Source organism: Corylus avellana, chromosome ca2 (genome assembly GCF_901000735.1).
Source record: "Corylus avellana chromosome ca2, CavTom2PMs-1.0".
In the NCBI taxonomy this organism is placed as follows: domain Eukaryota; kingdom Viridiplantae; phylum Streptophyta; class Magnoliopsida; order Fagales; family Betulaceae; genus Corylus; species Corylus avellana.
Genome location: NC_081542.1, coordinates 42,492,380 through 42,507,018, shown reverse-complemented (window position 1 = coordinate 42,507,018; position 14,639 = coordinate 42,492,380). Strand labels below are relative to the sequence as shown.

The 14,639-nt window shown below is 36.9% G+C and overlaps 1 protein-coding gene, 4 non-coding genes and 1 pseudogene across 5 annotated transcripts; 5 read left to right on the top strand and 1 right to left on the bottom strand.

The window, feature by feature from the left end:
- Positions 1 to 1,298: 1,298 nt before the first annotated feature.
- Positions 1,299 to 3,960, top strand: LOC132173084 (L-type lectin-domain containing receptor kinase VII.1-like). Its single transcript, XM_059584659.1, has one exon. The coding sequence runs from the start codon at positions 1,630 to 1,632 to the stop codon at positions 3,724 to 3,726; it is 2,097 nt and encodes a 698-aa protein (XP_059440642.1). The 5' UTR covers positions 1,299 to 1,629; the 3' UTR covers positions 3,727 to 3,960.
- Positions 3,961 to 4,781: 821 nt separating this feature from the next.
- TRNAG-GCC (transfer RNA glycine (anticodon GCC)) lies at positions 4,782 to 4,852 on the top strand. Its single transcript has one exon. It is a non-coding gene; the product is annotated as a tRNA-Gly (tRNA).
- A 12-nt stretch (positions 4,853 to 4,864) lies between these two features.
- TRNAF-GAA (transfer RNA phenylalanine (anticodon GAA)) lies at positions 4,865 to 4,937 on the top strand. Its single transcript has one exon. It is a non-coding gene; the product is annotated as a tRNA-Phe (tRNA).
- Positions 4,938 to 6,943: 2,006 nt separating this feature from the next.
- TRNAG-GCC (transfer RNA glycine (anticodon GCC)) lies at positions 6,944 to 7,014 on the top strand. Its single transcript has one exon. It is a non-coding gene; the product is annotated as a tRNA-Gly (tRNA).
- An 11-nt stretch (positions 7,015 to 7,025) lies between these two features.
- Positions 7,026 to 7,098, top strand: TRNAF-GAA (transfer RNA phenylalanine (anticodon GAA)). Its single transcript has one exon. It is a non-coding gene; the product is annotated as a tRNA-Phe (tRNA).
- Positions 7,099 to 11,090: 3,992 nt separating this feature from the next.
- Positions 11,091 to 14,639, bottom strand: part of LOC132169833 (L-type lectin-domain containing receptor kinase VII.1-like) — a 13,602-nt pseudogene continuing 10,053 nt past the window's right edge.

The following is a 14,639-nucleotide window of genomic DNA, read 5'->3' as shown; positions in this document are numbered from 1 at the left end:
GTCTAACGGTGACGTTATTCAATTGAAACTTGAAATCTCCCAATGGGTAGTTGATATATAAATTTAGAAGGAATTATTAATTACTTGCAAAAAATCATTATTTTTCATTTATTTTAATCGAGCCCTATTTGTCCCCGTTACATTAGTTTATCCTTTAATCAGCTTCTTAAAAGTGATTGTTCTATAAGGTGACGTGAAAAATGCATTTGATTATAAAAGTACTCACAATACCTTAGTCATTTCTTATTTTTATCTAAAATAAATAAGTAAAATAGTAAAAAAAACTTCTACATTGAAATATTATGCATTTTAAATGCAAAATACATTTTTTTAACATTGGTGAACAATTCACCGCTACATGTAGCGGACACTGTTTACACATCCATTTCATTAATATACTATTTATCTCTCCACATCACTCTTTTCCCAAGATTTTCTATTCCACATCTCTCTTTTACCAAAAATTTTTCTTACTATTTCTCTTTCAACATCTCTTTTTTCCTAAAATTAAAAAATAAGATGTTTAAGAAAAATACAATGATTATAAAAAAATAAAAAGAAATAAAATTAATAGATAATCGAATGTAGACTAATGTGAATGCTCTAAGATGTAAAAATTTTCAATTAGGTTAGAGAAGGAGAAATCCTAGTTACATTATATTTAATATTCATCCAATAATGTTGAAATTTTTTTATTATATATTTAATAAGATTAAATCTAGAAGTTATTTAGGAGTATAATATTAAACAATTATAAAATAAAAACATAATATTTAATATTCCCCACAAAAAAGCTGTCCTTATGAGATGCTCGTAGTCAAGTAAGCACTAAATTATAAAAACAAAAAAACAAAAAAATACATGACGTATGTGTTTGAAAAGTTAAGGGGCAACCATTAAGATTGCCCCCTTGAATATCTGTTGATAATTACTCATTCTAACTTATCTGTACGGTCAGTCGTTCAATGAATATGCTAATAAAAGTCAAAGGGAGATTAGGTGGATGTAAAGTTTGTCTAATAATACAAACGAAAATTCGTCTAAAGAAGAAACAACAAAAACATGGTGCTACAAACAACCATGAGCTCATTCTAGAGCTGTCGACACATGCCATGCCAACACGAAACCACGTACTTCGATCTTGTAGCCGTCTTTGACTCTTCTTCTCAAGTGTAAACTTCAAGAAACCTTTCCCCAGCTTCTCTGATGCCTATCTCGACTTGCGTGGCAGCTATGTCAACCACTGACTTTTTCCTTTTAACAGGAAGAGATGTTTTATTTGTAGTTTACCACCTTCTACAACTTTCCAGCTCTAGATGTTTTTCAGAAATTGGGTAACGTTTGGGAAAGTAACCAAAGTTGCCATTTTTGCCATTTACTACTTTTGATAGATTATCTTCTATGAAAATGTTGATTCACACCTACCGGCTACTGTCAGGCTACCTTCCTGCCTTCTGAGTCTCTGACCAAAAAATAAATAAAAAATCCAACGAATTTCTGAAAGTTGACCAAGAAACTTCAATTACTACTTCTCATCCACCACCACCACCTTTTCATAATTTTCTCAGATCCACCTGCATCTGCTCATCTCTGTTTCGCGAGGGGGTCCTCTTCTTCAATTCTTCAATTATGAAAGAGCAGAAACACCGACAGCGTCTCCTACTATGGTTTCTGCTGCCGGTTTTTCTCTTCTTCCAATCCATATCGGCCGTTGATTTCGTCTTCAATGGCTTCAACTCCTCAGATGTGTTGCTTTATGGCCTGGCCGACGTTGAATCTCGTATTCTAACGCTCACTAACAAAACAACTTTCGCAATCGGTCGTGCTCTTTACCCAGAAAAGATCCTTGCTAAAAAGCCAAACTCTTCTTATGTGAATCCTTTCTCAACTTCTTTCATCTTCTCGATGGCTCCTTACAAGAATACTCTTTCTGGGCATGGCATAGTTTTCCTTTTTGTGCCCGTTACTGGCATCGAAGGCGCGAGCTCATCTCAACATCTAGGCCTTCTCAACTTCTCCAACATGGGGAATCCAAACAACCATATCTTTGGTGTCGAGTTTGATGTGTTTAAGAACCAAGAATTCGATGACATAAGCGCCAACCATGTTGGAATCGACCTCAACTCCCTCAAATCAAGTGCAGCACACGACGCCGGCTACTGGCCCGACAACCAAAGAAGCGACAACAGCAGCAATGCTGATGATGAGAAGTCGTTCGAGGAATTGACGCTGAATAGCGGTGAAAATTACCAAGTTTGGATTGACTATTCAGATTCTTTGATTAATGTTACTATGGCTCTGGCAGGCATGAAAAGACCTCTGAAGCCTTTGTTGAATGTTTCTCTTAATCTTTCTGGGGTTTTTCAGGATGAAATGTATGTTGGATTTACTAGTGCTACCGGACAGTTAGTTGAAAGCCACAGGATTTTGGCTTGGAGCTTTAGTGATTCCAACTTTTCGTTAAGCCAAGAGTTGGTTACCACAGGTTTGCCATCTTTTGTTCTTCCAAAGGAGTCAATATTTCGATCAAAAGGGTTTATTGCAGGAATCACAGTGGGAGGTTTCTTCGGTATCTGTCTTTGTGCTCTGTTTGCTCTGTTTTGGATCAAGAGGCAGCGAAGGAGAGCTAGGGAGAGAGCGGAAATGGAAGAATGGGAATTGGAGTATTGGCCACACAGAATGACTTATATAGAAATTGAGGCGGCCACAAGAGATTTCTCAGAAGAAAATGTGATTGGAACCGGAGGGAATGGGAAGGTCTATAAGGGTGTTTTAGCAGGAGGGGCAGAGATTGCAGTGAAATGCATTTCGCATGAAAATGATGGGATGAGAGAATTTCTGGCTGAAATTTCAAGCCTTGGAAGATTGAAGCATAGAAGTTTGGTGGGGTTGAGAGGGTGGTGCAAGAGAGACAAGGGCAACTTCTTGTTGGTTTATGACTATATGGAAAATGGGAGTTTGGACAAGTGGGTGTTTGAACGTGATGACAGGAAGATGTTGAGCTGTGAAGACAGGATAAGGATTTTGAAAGATGTAGCTTTTGCAGTCTTGTACTTACACGAGGGGTGGGAAGCCAAAGTCCTTCATAGGGACATTAAGGCCAGCAATGTGTTACTTGACAAGGATATGAATGGAAGGCTAGGGGATTTCGGATTAGCCCGAATGCACGACCATGGTCAAGTGCCTAACACGACAAGGGTGGTCGGGACCGTTGGATATTTGGCGCCAGAAGTGATTAGGAGCGGACGGGCATCGGCTCAAACCGATGTGTTCGGATTTGGTATCTTGATTTTAGAAGTAATGTGTGGGAGGAGGCCTATAGAGGAAGGAAAGCCAGATTTGGTAGATTGGGCATGGCAATTGATGGTACAAGGGCAGTTATTGAATGCCCTTGATGAGAGATTGAAGGCTGGAGGAGAGTTTGATGGGGAAGAAGTGGACAGGGTGCTTCACTTGGGCCTGTTGTGTGCTTACCCTGACTCATGTTCCCGGCCAACCATGAGACAGGTAGTGAAAGTGTTGGAAGGGAAAAATGGGTTGGAGGATGAGGTTGAAACTGAGGATATGGATGCATATTTGCTCCAAAGAATGAAATCCATGGATAAGTGGTCTGTGATTCCACGAAATTTTGGCTTTTCATTACACCCAACATTTCAAGATATTCGGCAGTCCCAGTCTTCAACCATGTCTCTTTCTTGGTCCAATTCTTTGGTGGAGGGCAGGTGAATCTACTTCATGAATGCTTGGGGATTGACATCCAAACGTTGGGGAATATAGGATTTTGCTTTTGTTCTTGCACATTTCTTCATACATTCATCCATGTTAATTGGGGTTGGGTATTGTAGAAAACGTTTGTTTGTTAGTGGAAGTAGTTAGACATGTTATTGTGTGTACATATAAAGTTCATTTCTTCTAAATCTGCTATAATCATAATGCGAGTCAAGTAATTGTTTTTTCTCATATCATGTTGTCCTTGTACAGTCTTCCACTTTTAAGGAACCAAATTGATCAGCTAAGAGAGACAGAAAGAGAGGCAGAGAGGGAGAGAGAGTGAAAATCTTGGCTTAGAATTAGCCTAAGATCTAAATTTCTACAGAACATGATTTCTTTTCTGCTTGGTTTTGTGTTTGGTTGGAAAATTTGTCCACTATCCTATATTATCTTTAGATGCCACTGCAATTGATGTAATTTGCATATATACAAAATATGATGCTACTTCCTTAAATCTAAGGGCCTAAACAACAATACAATTGCTAGAATTTGCTATGATCCTTTCCACTTTCTGGATGGAACTTTCAAAAAACATGAAGATTTGAGTCAAGATGGCTCATAACTTGTACTGAATTTTGCAACCCAGAATAGCATTGACATAAACAGAAGAAGATCAAAGTGGTGGGTGTCTCATAGAATGATAGCAGTGCCAACACTAACCAACATTAAAAGTACAAAGAAAAAGAACATTTGAATATCATCATTCCATTGTTACCCGTCTCTGAAAAACCATCCTGTCTTTGTCCAGCTGCCAACTTGAGTGCACCAAACTGCCATAATACTAAATGATTGTTGTTAGGTGAGAACTTTGGTGTGAAAATTTTACTTTAAGAGCAAGACAACAAAATTGAAACCCCACAGTAAAAATATTAGAAGGGTAAGAAGGTGCCAATCACAATTTATCGTTAATCGATTCGCCTCGCATTCAAATTGTTTGCCCCGGTGTATATAGAATAGTATTGCCCGACACACTTGGTTTTGAATTATATTATGACGTTTCTCAGCAGGAAGCACCAGTGGTCTAGTGGTAGAATAGTACCCTGCCACGGTACAGACCCGGGTTCGATTCCCGGCTGGTGCACTAATCGGATTTGCGGGGATAGCTCAGTTGGGAGAGCGTCAGACTGAAGATCTGAAGGTCGCGTGTTCGATCCACGCTCACCGCACGATTTTTTTTTTTTTTTTTTGTTTTTTCAGCCCAACTTTTCTTTTGGATGAATCAATTGGGTCTAGTTTCTCTCCCAAAGCCTTAGGAGGCCCAAAGCTTGGGCGTTTTAGGAAGAAAATATTTTGTAAATGATATGAGTTTTTTAAGATGTATTTTTGTTCCTTTTTTATAAAAAAAATGTTGTAAATGATATGCTTCGAATTCATAATCTCTTTGATGTTACCATCATGACAAGATACTTGTGTGCTTTGTGAAATATTAGATGCTAGAAGAATCAAAATCTCTAAAATTAGTTAGAAAAATGTTTGGGTGATAGTTCTTATAGCACAACATGAATGAAAAAGTATGCAACAAAATTTACCTAGTAAATTTGATTATTTAGTGGTTGACATGAGAGTTGACATGAGTGTTATATATATATATATATATATATATATATATATATAAAAGTATATTCCCACATCAGTTTGTACATCATTGTTCCATTCCATCAAGGAAGGCTTCAAGCTTGGACAATATTATTCTTTTGAATGAGTTTGCATTGGGTGGCCTTTGGCATGACAACATGGGGAATGGATATAGGTAGAACTAAGTTAATTTATTATTATAACCAATAATGATTGTCAGAATGAGTAATTATCGGCGTTTCATTACCAAAAGCTGATGTGACGTGATCTTTTTTTTATTTTTTATTTTTTATTTTTTTATGCACCAAATGTTACGAGAGAGTTGGAGAGACCATGCTAGATAAAAATGTAGATAAAATGGTTTAAGTTCTGGGAAGACCTCAAATATTATCAACAACAACATTAAGGTCGTTGCTGATAATTAACCAATATCGACGGATAAACTGCGACAACTTATTAAGAACGATAAGTCATTGTTAAGTCATTAACGACGACTTTCAGGCTTTTAACAACAAACTTATGGTCGTTGCTAAAGACCAAAATTCTTGTTGTGAATTTTTTATTTTATTTTGCTAATTTATGTATCAAAGTAGAAAAGCTAGCATTTGAGTAGGTAAAAAAAAATTAGCTTTAGTGGCTGTGTTTGGCAAAGGGCCGGATCCAGACCAAAAAATTTAAAAAATTATTCTCAAAATCCCAACAATCTGACTTTTTACATCACATCAATCACTTTTTATTATTATTTAAATAAAAAAAGTACTACAAAACAAATTTTTTTACTTTTTTATACAAAACATTCTTACTTTTTTTTTTTTTTTTTTTTTCATATCAATTAAATATGTTACAATACCATTCTACTCCCTTTTTCCATTTCATTGCCAAACACGGCCAGTATTTCAATAAGCAAAAAAAAATCTCTCATTGTGTTTCAAGGTAAATGAATTTTCACCGATGTAAAATTTGTTAGGCAACTTGATCCTTAGAGCATTAATGTGGTTAGCATTTTGAGACTGATGAAGGAGGGTTTTTTTTTTTTTTTTTTTTTCATTATTATTATTATTTTTTTTAAAATATGGGCGAGAGGGAAAAGGGAAAATTACTAACGAGTGTCTTTGCCACTCTTTAATCTAATAGAAGACAAATTTTTCTTTTAAAAAAAGGTGGGAATGCTTTTTTTTTTTTTTTTTTTTTTCCTGTTATGACATATCCACACAAAGGAAGTAGAGAAGAATTCGAACTAGTGACTTGAGACGTGGTTCATTATTGATTGAGCTACCTCTTAAAAACAAGTAAAAATACTTTCAAACACAAAGTACGAATCGACCCATCTAACAATAAAGTGTGCATCGGAATTAGTTAATCAAAAAATCTTTAAAACTTTCAAATCAGGAATGAGATGAAGGCGTTATTTTGAAGATAAAGTTTGGTTCCGATGAAAGTAGTGCCTTCTGATTATTGATATAGTCTTTGAAAGCTGAGAAAGAAGAGAAGGTACCAGGTGTCTATATATATATATATGGCTTTGGCTGTCATAAACATCATAGTATTGACTAGCAGATTTCATTTTCAGTAATATTATGACGACTCTCAGCAAGAAGCACCAGTGGTCTAGTGGTAGAATAGTACCCTGCCACGGTACAGACCCGGGTTCGATTCCCGGCTGGTGCATTATTTGATTTGCGGGGATAGCTCAGTTGGGAGAGCGTCAGACTGAAGATCTGAAGGTCGCGTGTTCGATCCACGCTCACCGCACGCACGCTTCTGTTTTTTTTTTTTTTTCTTACGACTTTTGACAAGCAGGAAACATCAAGGCAATTCACTACCGAAGTAGTTTTGAGGCTTTCCACGGTGACATTTGGCTACCTGCCACAACAAGCAATCGGGGAAGCAAGGATGAACACGTATCCATGTTGTCATTGTCAGTGAACCACCTTCAGAAAAGACTTCCACATCACAGCTGAAAAGAGTCAACATAAATTCAGCACATGACTAACACTTGGCCCATCAAGCTAATATTCTATGCAAGTGCAAAGAGACCATCTTCCCATTATCCACTAAAGGTTCACTAAAGGCAGCATGTCTATTCATCCCATGATCCACTAATAGTAAATTATGGCTCTTGCATTTCTTTAAGTATTATATTGTAGCACCTATTGTAATCGTTAAGCAATTCTGCTATTTCATTAAGTCTTTCAGTCATTCTGAACAAATTCATACAACTTGTCTCCATTAATATTCACACACAAGAACAGAATAATGTTATTTTTACTTGTTTTCTCACACATGAGAGGATTATTTTCTTGTATAGATTTTCTATAATGTTGTTCATCCAAAAATCCTTCCTTTTTCTGTTATTTGTAGGCTGTGCGCTTATGATGAGCTCCATTAATTCCCAACCAACCTACAATTACCACTCGTGTGGAGATGAATCCAACAATTCCCCCAACACTTATTTCGAATCAAACCTCAAAGTCCTGCTGGGTGCTTTATCCACTAAAGCTTCCCAAGACTACAGCTTCTACAACCATTCCTCTAATGGCATCTACGCCCTGTTCCTCTGCCGGGGTGATGTTAACAGTAGTACCTGCAAAAGCTGTGTCAGCTATGCGGGTCAAGATATCACAACTCGGTGTCCATCAAACACAACTGCCATCATCTGGTTTGATGAATGCATGTTGAGGTACTCCGATGCTAATTTCTTTGGAGCGGGAGATACATTGCCAGGTCTATTCATGTGGAATGTCGAGAATACTACTTCCCCTGAGGAACCTAATTTTGGAGTACGAGCTCTAATGAACGGGCTAATAGAAGATGCTAGAGGAACAGATATGTTGTACAAGGCAGGTACCCGGTCTGGGGATAATGGGTCTGAGGTTAGATATGGTTTGGTGCAGTGTACTAGAGATATCAATGCTACTTCCTGCACCAATTGTTTGGAAAAGTCGATGACTAGTGCCAATCAATGTTGCGAAGGGAAGAAAGGGTGGCGTGTTTTGGCCCCAAGTTGTATTATAAGGTATGAGAGCTACCCATTCTTTCAGCCACCATCTCTGCCACTGCCACCGCAACCGCCACTGCCGCCTCAGCCACAGCCAGTGCCCGACAATGGTAAGACTAGTTCAACTTTTCCTGCCTCTGCATAATTTGGACCCATAAAAATGTGGATGTAGGCCAATTTGTAGATGCCTAGTCTTTTTTGATGAAAAAATAAACAGAGGATATAGAGAGAACCAAGGATAATGGCAAACTTGAATGTAGTAGAAGTTCTCCCATATGTTTGATTTAGAACTTGCATTTATCTGGAAAACTTAGTGGTATTGGAACCTTCATGACCAAATACTGAATCCATTATCTCTCTACTGAGTGGTAACAATGACCCTTGCAAAAAGAGGGTGCTTTTGGATTTGTCTTGTTTGTGACAGGTTGTGCAGGCTATATATATTCATATATTTGTTTGTGTCTTTTAAGAAAATATATTCAAACTTACATGAGTTGTATTGTATGGTGAGACAGGCGGAGGAGGAGGAGGAAAGAATACAAGAAAGATCGTAATCATTACCCTATCATCAATTGCAGTAGTTGCAGCCCTCTTGGGTTTCTGGTTTTATTCATACTTTGGCAGGAGGAAAAGACAAGAAGGTAGATTACATGTTACTAATTTCGGGGGGGAAAAGCCAACTAATTCTATTTGATATGTTAAATCTAATTAATTAGTGTGTTACTCTTGCTTAAAGAATGCACTTTAACCATTTTGAATACGTATTAACTTGTACCTCTTCTCTGCAGCCGTGGATGAAATAACATATGTTGAATCCTTGCAATTCAATTTTAGCATTATTAGAGCCGCCACAGACAACTTTTCTGACGCGAATAAGCTTGGAAAAGGGGGATTTGAGATAGTTTATAGGGTAAGAAAACATCATGATAAACAAAAAAATAAAAAATAAAAAATAAAAGGATCATTAGTTACTTGTCAAAAGGTATCAAACCAAGCCAATATTTTTCATTCTTTGAAGTTGGCTTGAAATGTTTTATTTGTTGCTTATTTTCATATAAACAGGATAGGCTTTCAAACGGACAAGAAATAGCTGTGAAAATATTATCAACAAATTCCGGACAGGGAGATGTGGAATTTAAGAATGAGGTCATGTTAGTGGCTAAGCTCCAACACCGAAATTTAGTTAAGCTCCTTGGATTTTGCTTGGAAGGAAATGAAAAACTTCTTATCTATGAGTTCGTGCCTAACACAAGCCTTGATCACCATATTTTTGGTATCTCTGAATTTCTACTCCTACATTATCATCAAAAAAAACTTTCAATCGGGTACCATAAAACAGCAAATTATGAAATATTTGACTTAAAAATATGATTTCATGAATATGCAGATCCCATGAAGCGTGTAGACTTAGATTGGGGAAGACGGTATAAAATTATAGGTGGCATTGCTCGAGGGCTTTTGTACCTTCACGAGGACTCTCGGCTTAGGATTATTCATCATGACCTCAAAATTGACAACATTTTATTAGATGCAAAAATAAATTCTAAAATTTCAGATTTTGGCATGGCAAGATTATTTGCATTGAATCAAACTGAAGGCAGTACAAATAGAATTGTTGGGACCTAGTATGTATCAAAACAAGTTATTGCTAATGATTACAACTATGCATGCTTGTGTAATTGATAAATTCCATCGGATTAACATGCCAAGAGGATAGGCAGTAGAAAATATTGAAATTTCAAAGTCATTAGCGACATTGTTACCATTCAAACTAAAGCAAAGTTTATTGATATTGATATGCAGTGGATATATGGCTCCAGAATATGCAATGTTTGGACAATTCTCAACAAAATCAGATGTCTTCAGTTTTAGTATCCTAATTCTGGAGATTGTAAGCGGTCAGAAAATTACTAGTTTTCAAAACACACAGAATGCAGAGTACCTTCTCTGCTATGTATGTGTATCAATTGGTACATTCCTAACATTTATTAAAAAGGAAGTTGAAAACTAATTATACAGCCTTTTGTTTAACATTGATATGGCTCATTGATATAATTTTGCAGGCATGGACAAATTGGAGGGATGGGATAGCTTCGAATCTCATAGATCCCACGTTAATGAAGGGCGGTCCAAAAATCGAAATGATGAGATGTATTCACATCGGTCTGCTGTGTGTTCAACAAAATGTAGCCGACATACTAGACATGACATTAGTTCTTCTCATGCTTAATAGCGATTCTGTTGCGCTCGCTTTACCTACACAACCTGCAAGCTTTATGCAGGTCAACGTTGGGTCAAGCAAATCACTGCAACTGGACAGCAATTGTGGGGGAAGTAATTATGTGGCTTCAATTACTGAAGAGTTATCTCCTAGGTGATACCTTTCCATGTCTTGATTCAATCTCGGCTACAGTTCATCTAATGTCCCGGGACCATAAATATAAATCCAGCCAAGTATATGATTTGAAAATATTTGTAGGTGATTATGGTTTGTTCATGGGTTTTGATGTGGGTGTTTTATTATATATATATTGAAACTTAACTGAACTAGAACATTGTGTACATGAATACCTAAAAAAGAATTGTCTTCTCTACAATACCCAACACCAATTAACATGAATGAATCTATGAAGAAGTGTGCAAGAACAAAACGAAAAATCCTTGATTCCCCAATGTTTGAGGAAACCTTGTGTTGCTTCTGAGCTAATAGAACAAATGACCCTCAATTGTCATTCATGATGCGGATTCACCTGCCCTCCAACATAGTATTGGACCAAGAGAGAGACATGGCAGAAGAGTAGGACTGCCGAATATCTTCAAATGTTGGGTGTGATGAACAGCCAAAATTTCGTGGAATCTCAGACAACCTACACATGGATTTCATTCTTTGGAGAAAATATGTATCCATATCCTCAATTTTCCCCTTCAAGACTTTCACTACTTGTCTCATGGTTGGCCGGGAAGTTGGGTCAGGGTATGCACACAACAAGCCCAAATGAAGCACCCTACCCACTTCTTCCTCATCAACTCACCTCTAGCCTTCAATCTCTCATCAAGAGCATTCAATAATTGCCTTTGTAGCATCAATTGCCATGCCCAATCTACCAAAGGTGGCTTCCCTTCCTCTATAGGCCTCCTCCCACACATGACTTCTAAAATCAAGACACCAAATCCAAACACATTGGTTTGAGCCGATGCCCGCCCGCTCCTAATCACTTCCGGTGCCAAGTATCCGACGGTACCGACCACCCTAGTTATGTTAGGCACTTGTCCATGGTCGTGCATTCGGGCTAATTCAAAATCATTGTCAAGTAACACATTGCTGGCCTTAATGTCCCTATGTAGGACTTTTGATTCCCACCTAGGGCTGTAAACGAGCCGAGCTTGGGCGAGCTTTGGCTGTCCAGGCTCGGCTCGTTTATTTTGGAGTCAGGCTCGAGCTCGAGCTCGACTCGAGCCCGACTATGCTGCTCGAGCTCGGCTCGACAGGCTATGTACCCTGCTCGAGCTCGACTATTTTGCTTGATCTCGAGCCAGGCTCGAGCTCGAGCTCGACTTTGTTTTTTTTTTTTTTGTAATTTAGATGTATTAGATTATAAAAATCATCCAGAATAATTTGCACCTTAAAATACTAAAGAATATTAAACAAACATATCAGATTAATGTCAACCTTACAATTAAAACTAACAAAATCAACTAAAATGCTAAAGAACATTAAACAAATATAATAGATTAATCCCAACATCACAATCATCCATACAAAATCAACTAAAATGTTAAAGAACATTAAACAAACATAAGACAGACGCAATCCAATGCATAGGTAGCGCAAATTCCTCTTCAACCCAAAAGCCAGGATGAAGTTCATGTCCACAACTCGAAGGTTTGGACTAAAATTCACATCTACGACCTAAAAGATCTGGATCAAAGTTCAGTACTTCAGTTCACATCCAAGTAGGCAGATCGAGTGGCCAAGCCTTATTACAAAACAGAAGCAAGAAAACCGAAATACTCAAACTCTAAGTAATAAATTCATATGATCTAATGGTCGTATACTCATACTTAAATTTTATGATCATATTATCTCACAATTAATATTAATATTATCTTAGATCTAAGATCATGTGATACATCATATATGTTTTATAAGAATAAAGTATATAATTATAATGTATTGATTAAATAACACAATAACTTATGCAGATATACCATATGATTATATAATGATTAATGATTATGTGATATATACGATTCCAATTTCCAAAGTATAAACTATCTAATTATAATATTTGTATTAAATGACACAATAACTTGTGCGGTTGTACTATATGATTATATCATATGATAAAATGATTAATGACAATATCATATATATATATATATATATATATATATATATTTCTTATATGTTTTTATATTAATATATACATATATTATATATATAATATATATACACACATATACATAAATAACAAAAAAAAAAAACAAAGGTATATAATATATTTGTTATTATTGAGTAAATGAGTAATGTTGATTATATATTGTTATTTGTTACTTAATAAAAAATATACGAGCCGAGCTCACGAGCTGCTCACGAGTTAGCCGAGTCGAGCCGAGCTTGTTTCGTTTAATATTCGAGCTAGGATTTGTGTTCATGAAGTGCTTCATATAATATTCGAGTCGAGCACGAGTCGATCTTATGCGAGCCGAGCCCGAGCTTGCTCGCGAGACGCTTCGCTCACTTAACAGCCCTAATACTGGTATTATACAACCATTTGGGTATTAGGCCTTGAAAATTGTTGTTTGGCAGCTCAAGCCAACTCAATTTGTTTTGGTTGCGTAGGAAATCTGGGAACTCCTGTAAGTTGCAAGAACCCAATGTTAGAGTGTGAAACTATGGAAGAGTGTCATTTGAACTGTTCCTCGTTAGCAATGTCAAATAGTTGGATGATAGCACAAGCACACTTAAACTTTTGATCTTAAGAAACATGTCTAACTCCAACATCCCATCCCACTTAATTTATTGTAGGAAACGTCCAGAAAAGTTAGTTGAGTCAGGTTAGCTGACAAGGAAGGAATGTGACCTGTAAGAGTGTTCCCTGACATATCTAGATAAGTGAGTTGGGTGAAATTGCTCAATGAAGCTGGGATAGATCCAGAGAAATGACAATTCCTAAAATTTAAAACATGTAAAGAACTTAAGTTTCCTATTAAGGTCGGTAGTTTCCCATAAAAACTTATGCCCTCAAGTGTCAAAACCTGAAGAGAACTGCTAGAGTAAAATTCAAGCAAATGACCAATGATGTCTTGATTGTATGCTACTCTAAGAAACCTTAGGCTTGGTAGCAGAAAAATTTCGGTTGGTAATTCTCCATGTAACCAGCACTTTAGTAGATCTAGAGTTGCCAAAGAAGATAAATTTGCCAAGCTTTTAGGTACTTGTCCCCAGAACATAGAATTAGAGAGGTTGAGATATGTAAGTGTTGAAAGATGGCACAACTCCAAATGGGATTTGAGAGTGATTGAAGTTGTTAAATGCAAGATTAAGCCTTTGAAGTTGAAGAAGGTGGAAAAGGCTGGTGTTAGAGTTGATAGAACTATAGAGACAGCTGCCACTGAGATCAAGGCGTATCACATGACCTGTGTCCTCATTGCACTCAACCCCATCCCATGAGCAGCATTCACTATGCTCTTTTTCTGGAGTCCATGATGCAACCTTAGGATATGCAAAAGGATCAAAAGAAGCAGAGCAGTCAATGATAAAACCATCCTTGAATTGCAACAAGGCTGATCTCTCATCTTCGCGACAAAGTGGCTGCTGAGAAGACACAGAAACAGTGAGTAAAACAAGGACCAATGAGAGAAGAGAAAGGAAGCGCATGAACATGAACTGATACAAATAGTTATCCGTCATCTTTCACTCTGTTTTTTGGTATTTTGATAATCCAGAACTACAAGTGAAGGGCTTTTTTATAGACTAGAAACGGATATAAGCTTTACAAAAGTTTGGAGACCAAAGAGAGACTCCCTAATCCTCGTTCAGCCAAGATGTGAATGATGACTAATTATTTTGTAACCATTTGATTCAGATTCTTCAATTAATTGGTATAATATTCTTTGTTGGCAAAGGATGATGTGTTTGAGTGTATCTCCAACGAATCTGTGGTTTCACTTTTCAAACAAAGCTGCTTTTCTTATATGATGACAAACAATTGTTGGGGTTATCTCACGTCTGTTGTAAAAGAGGCTGGTAATCAGTTTATAAGTATGAGAAAAAGCTTCACCTCTTAAACTA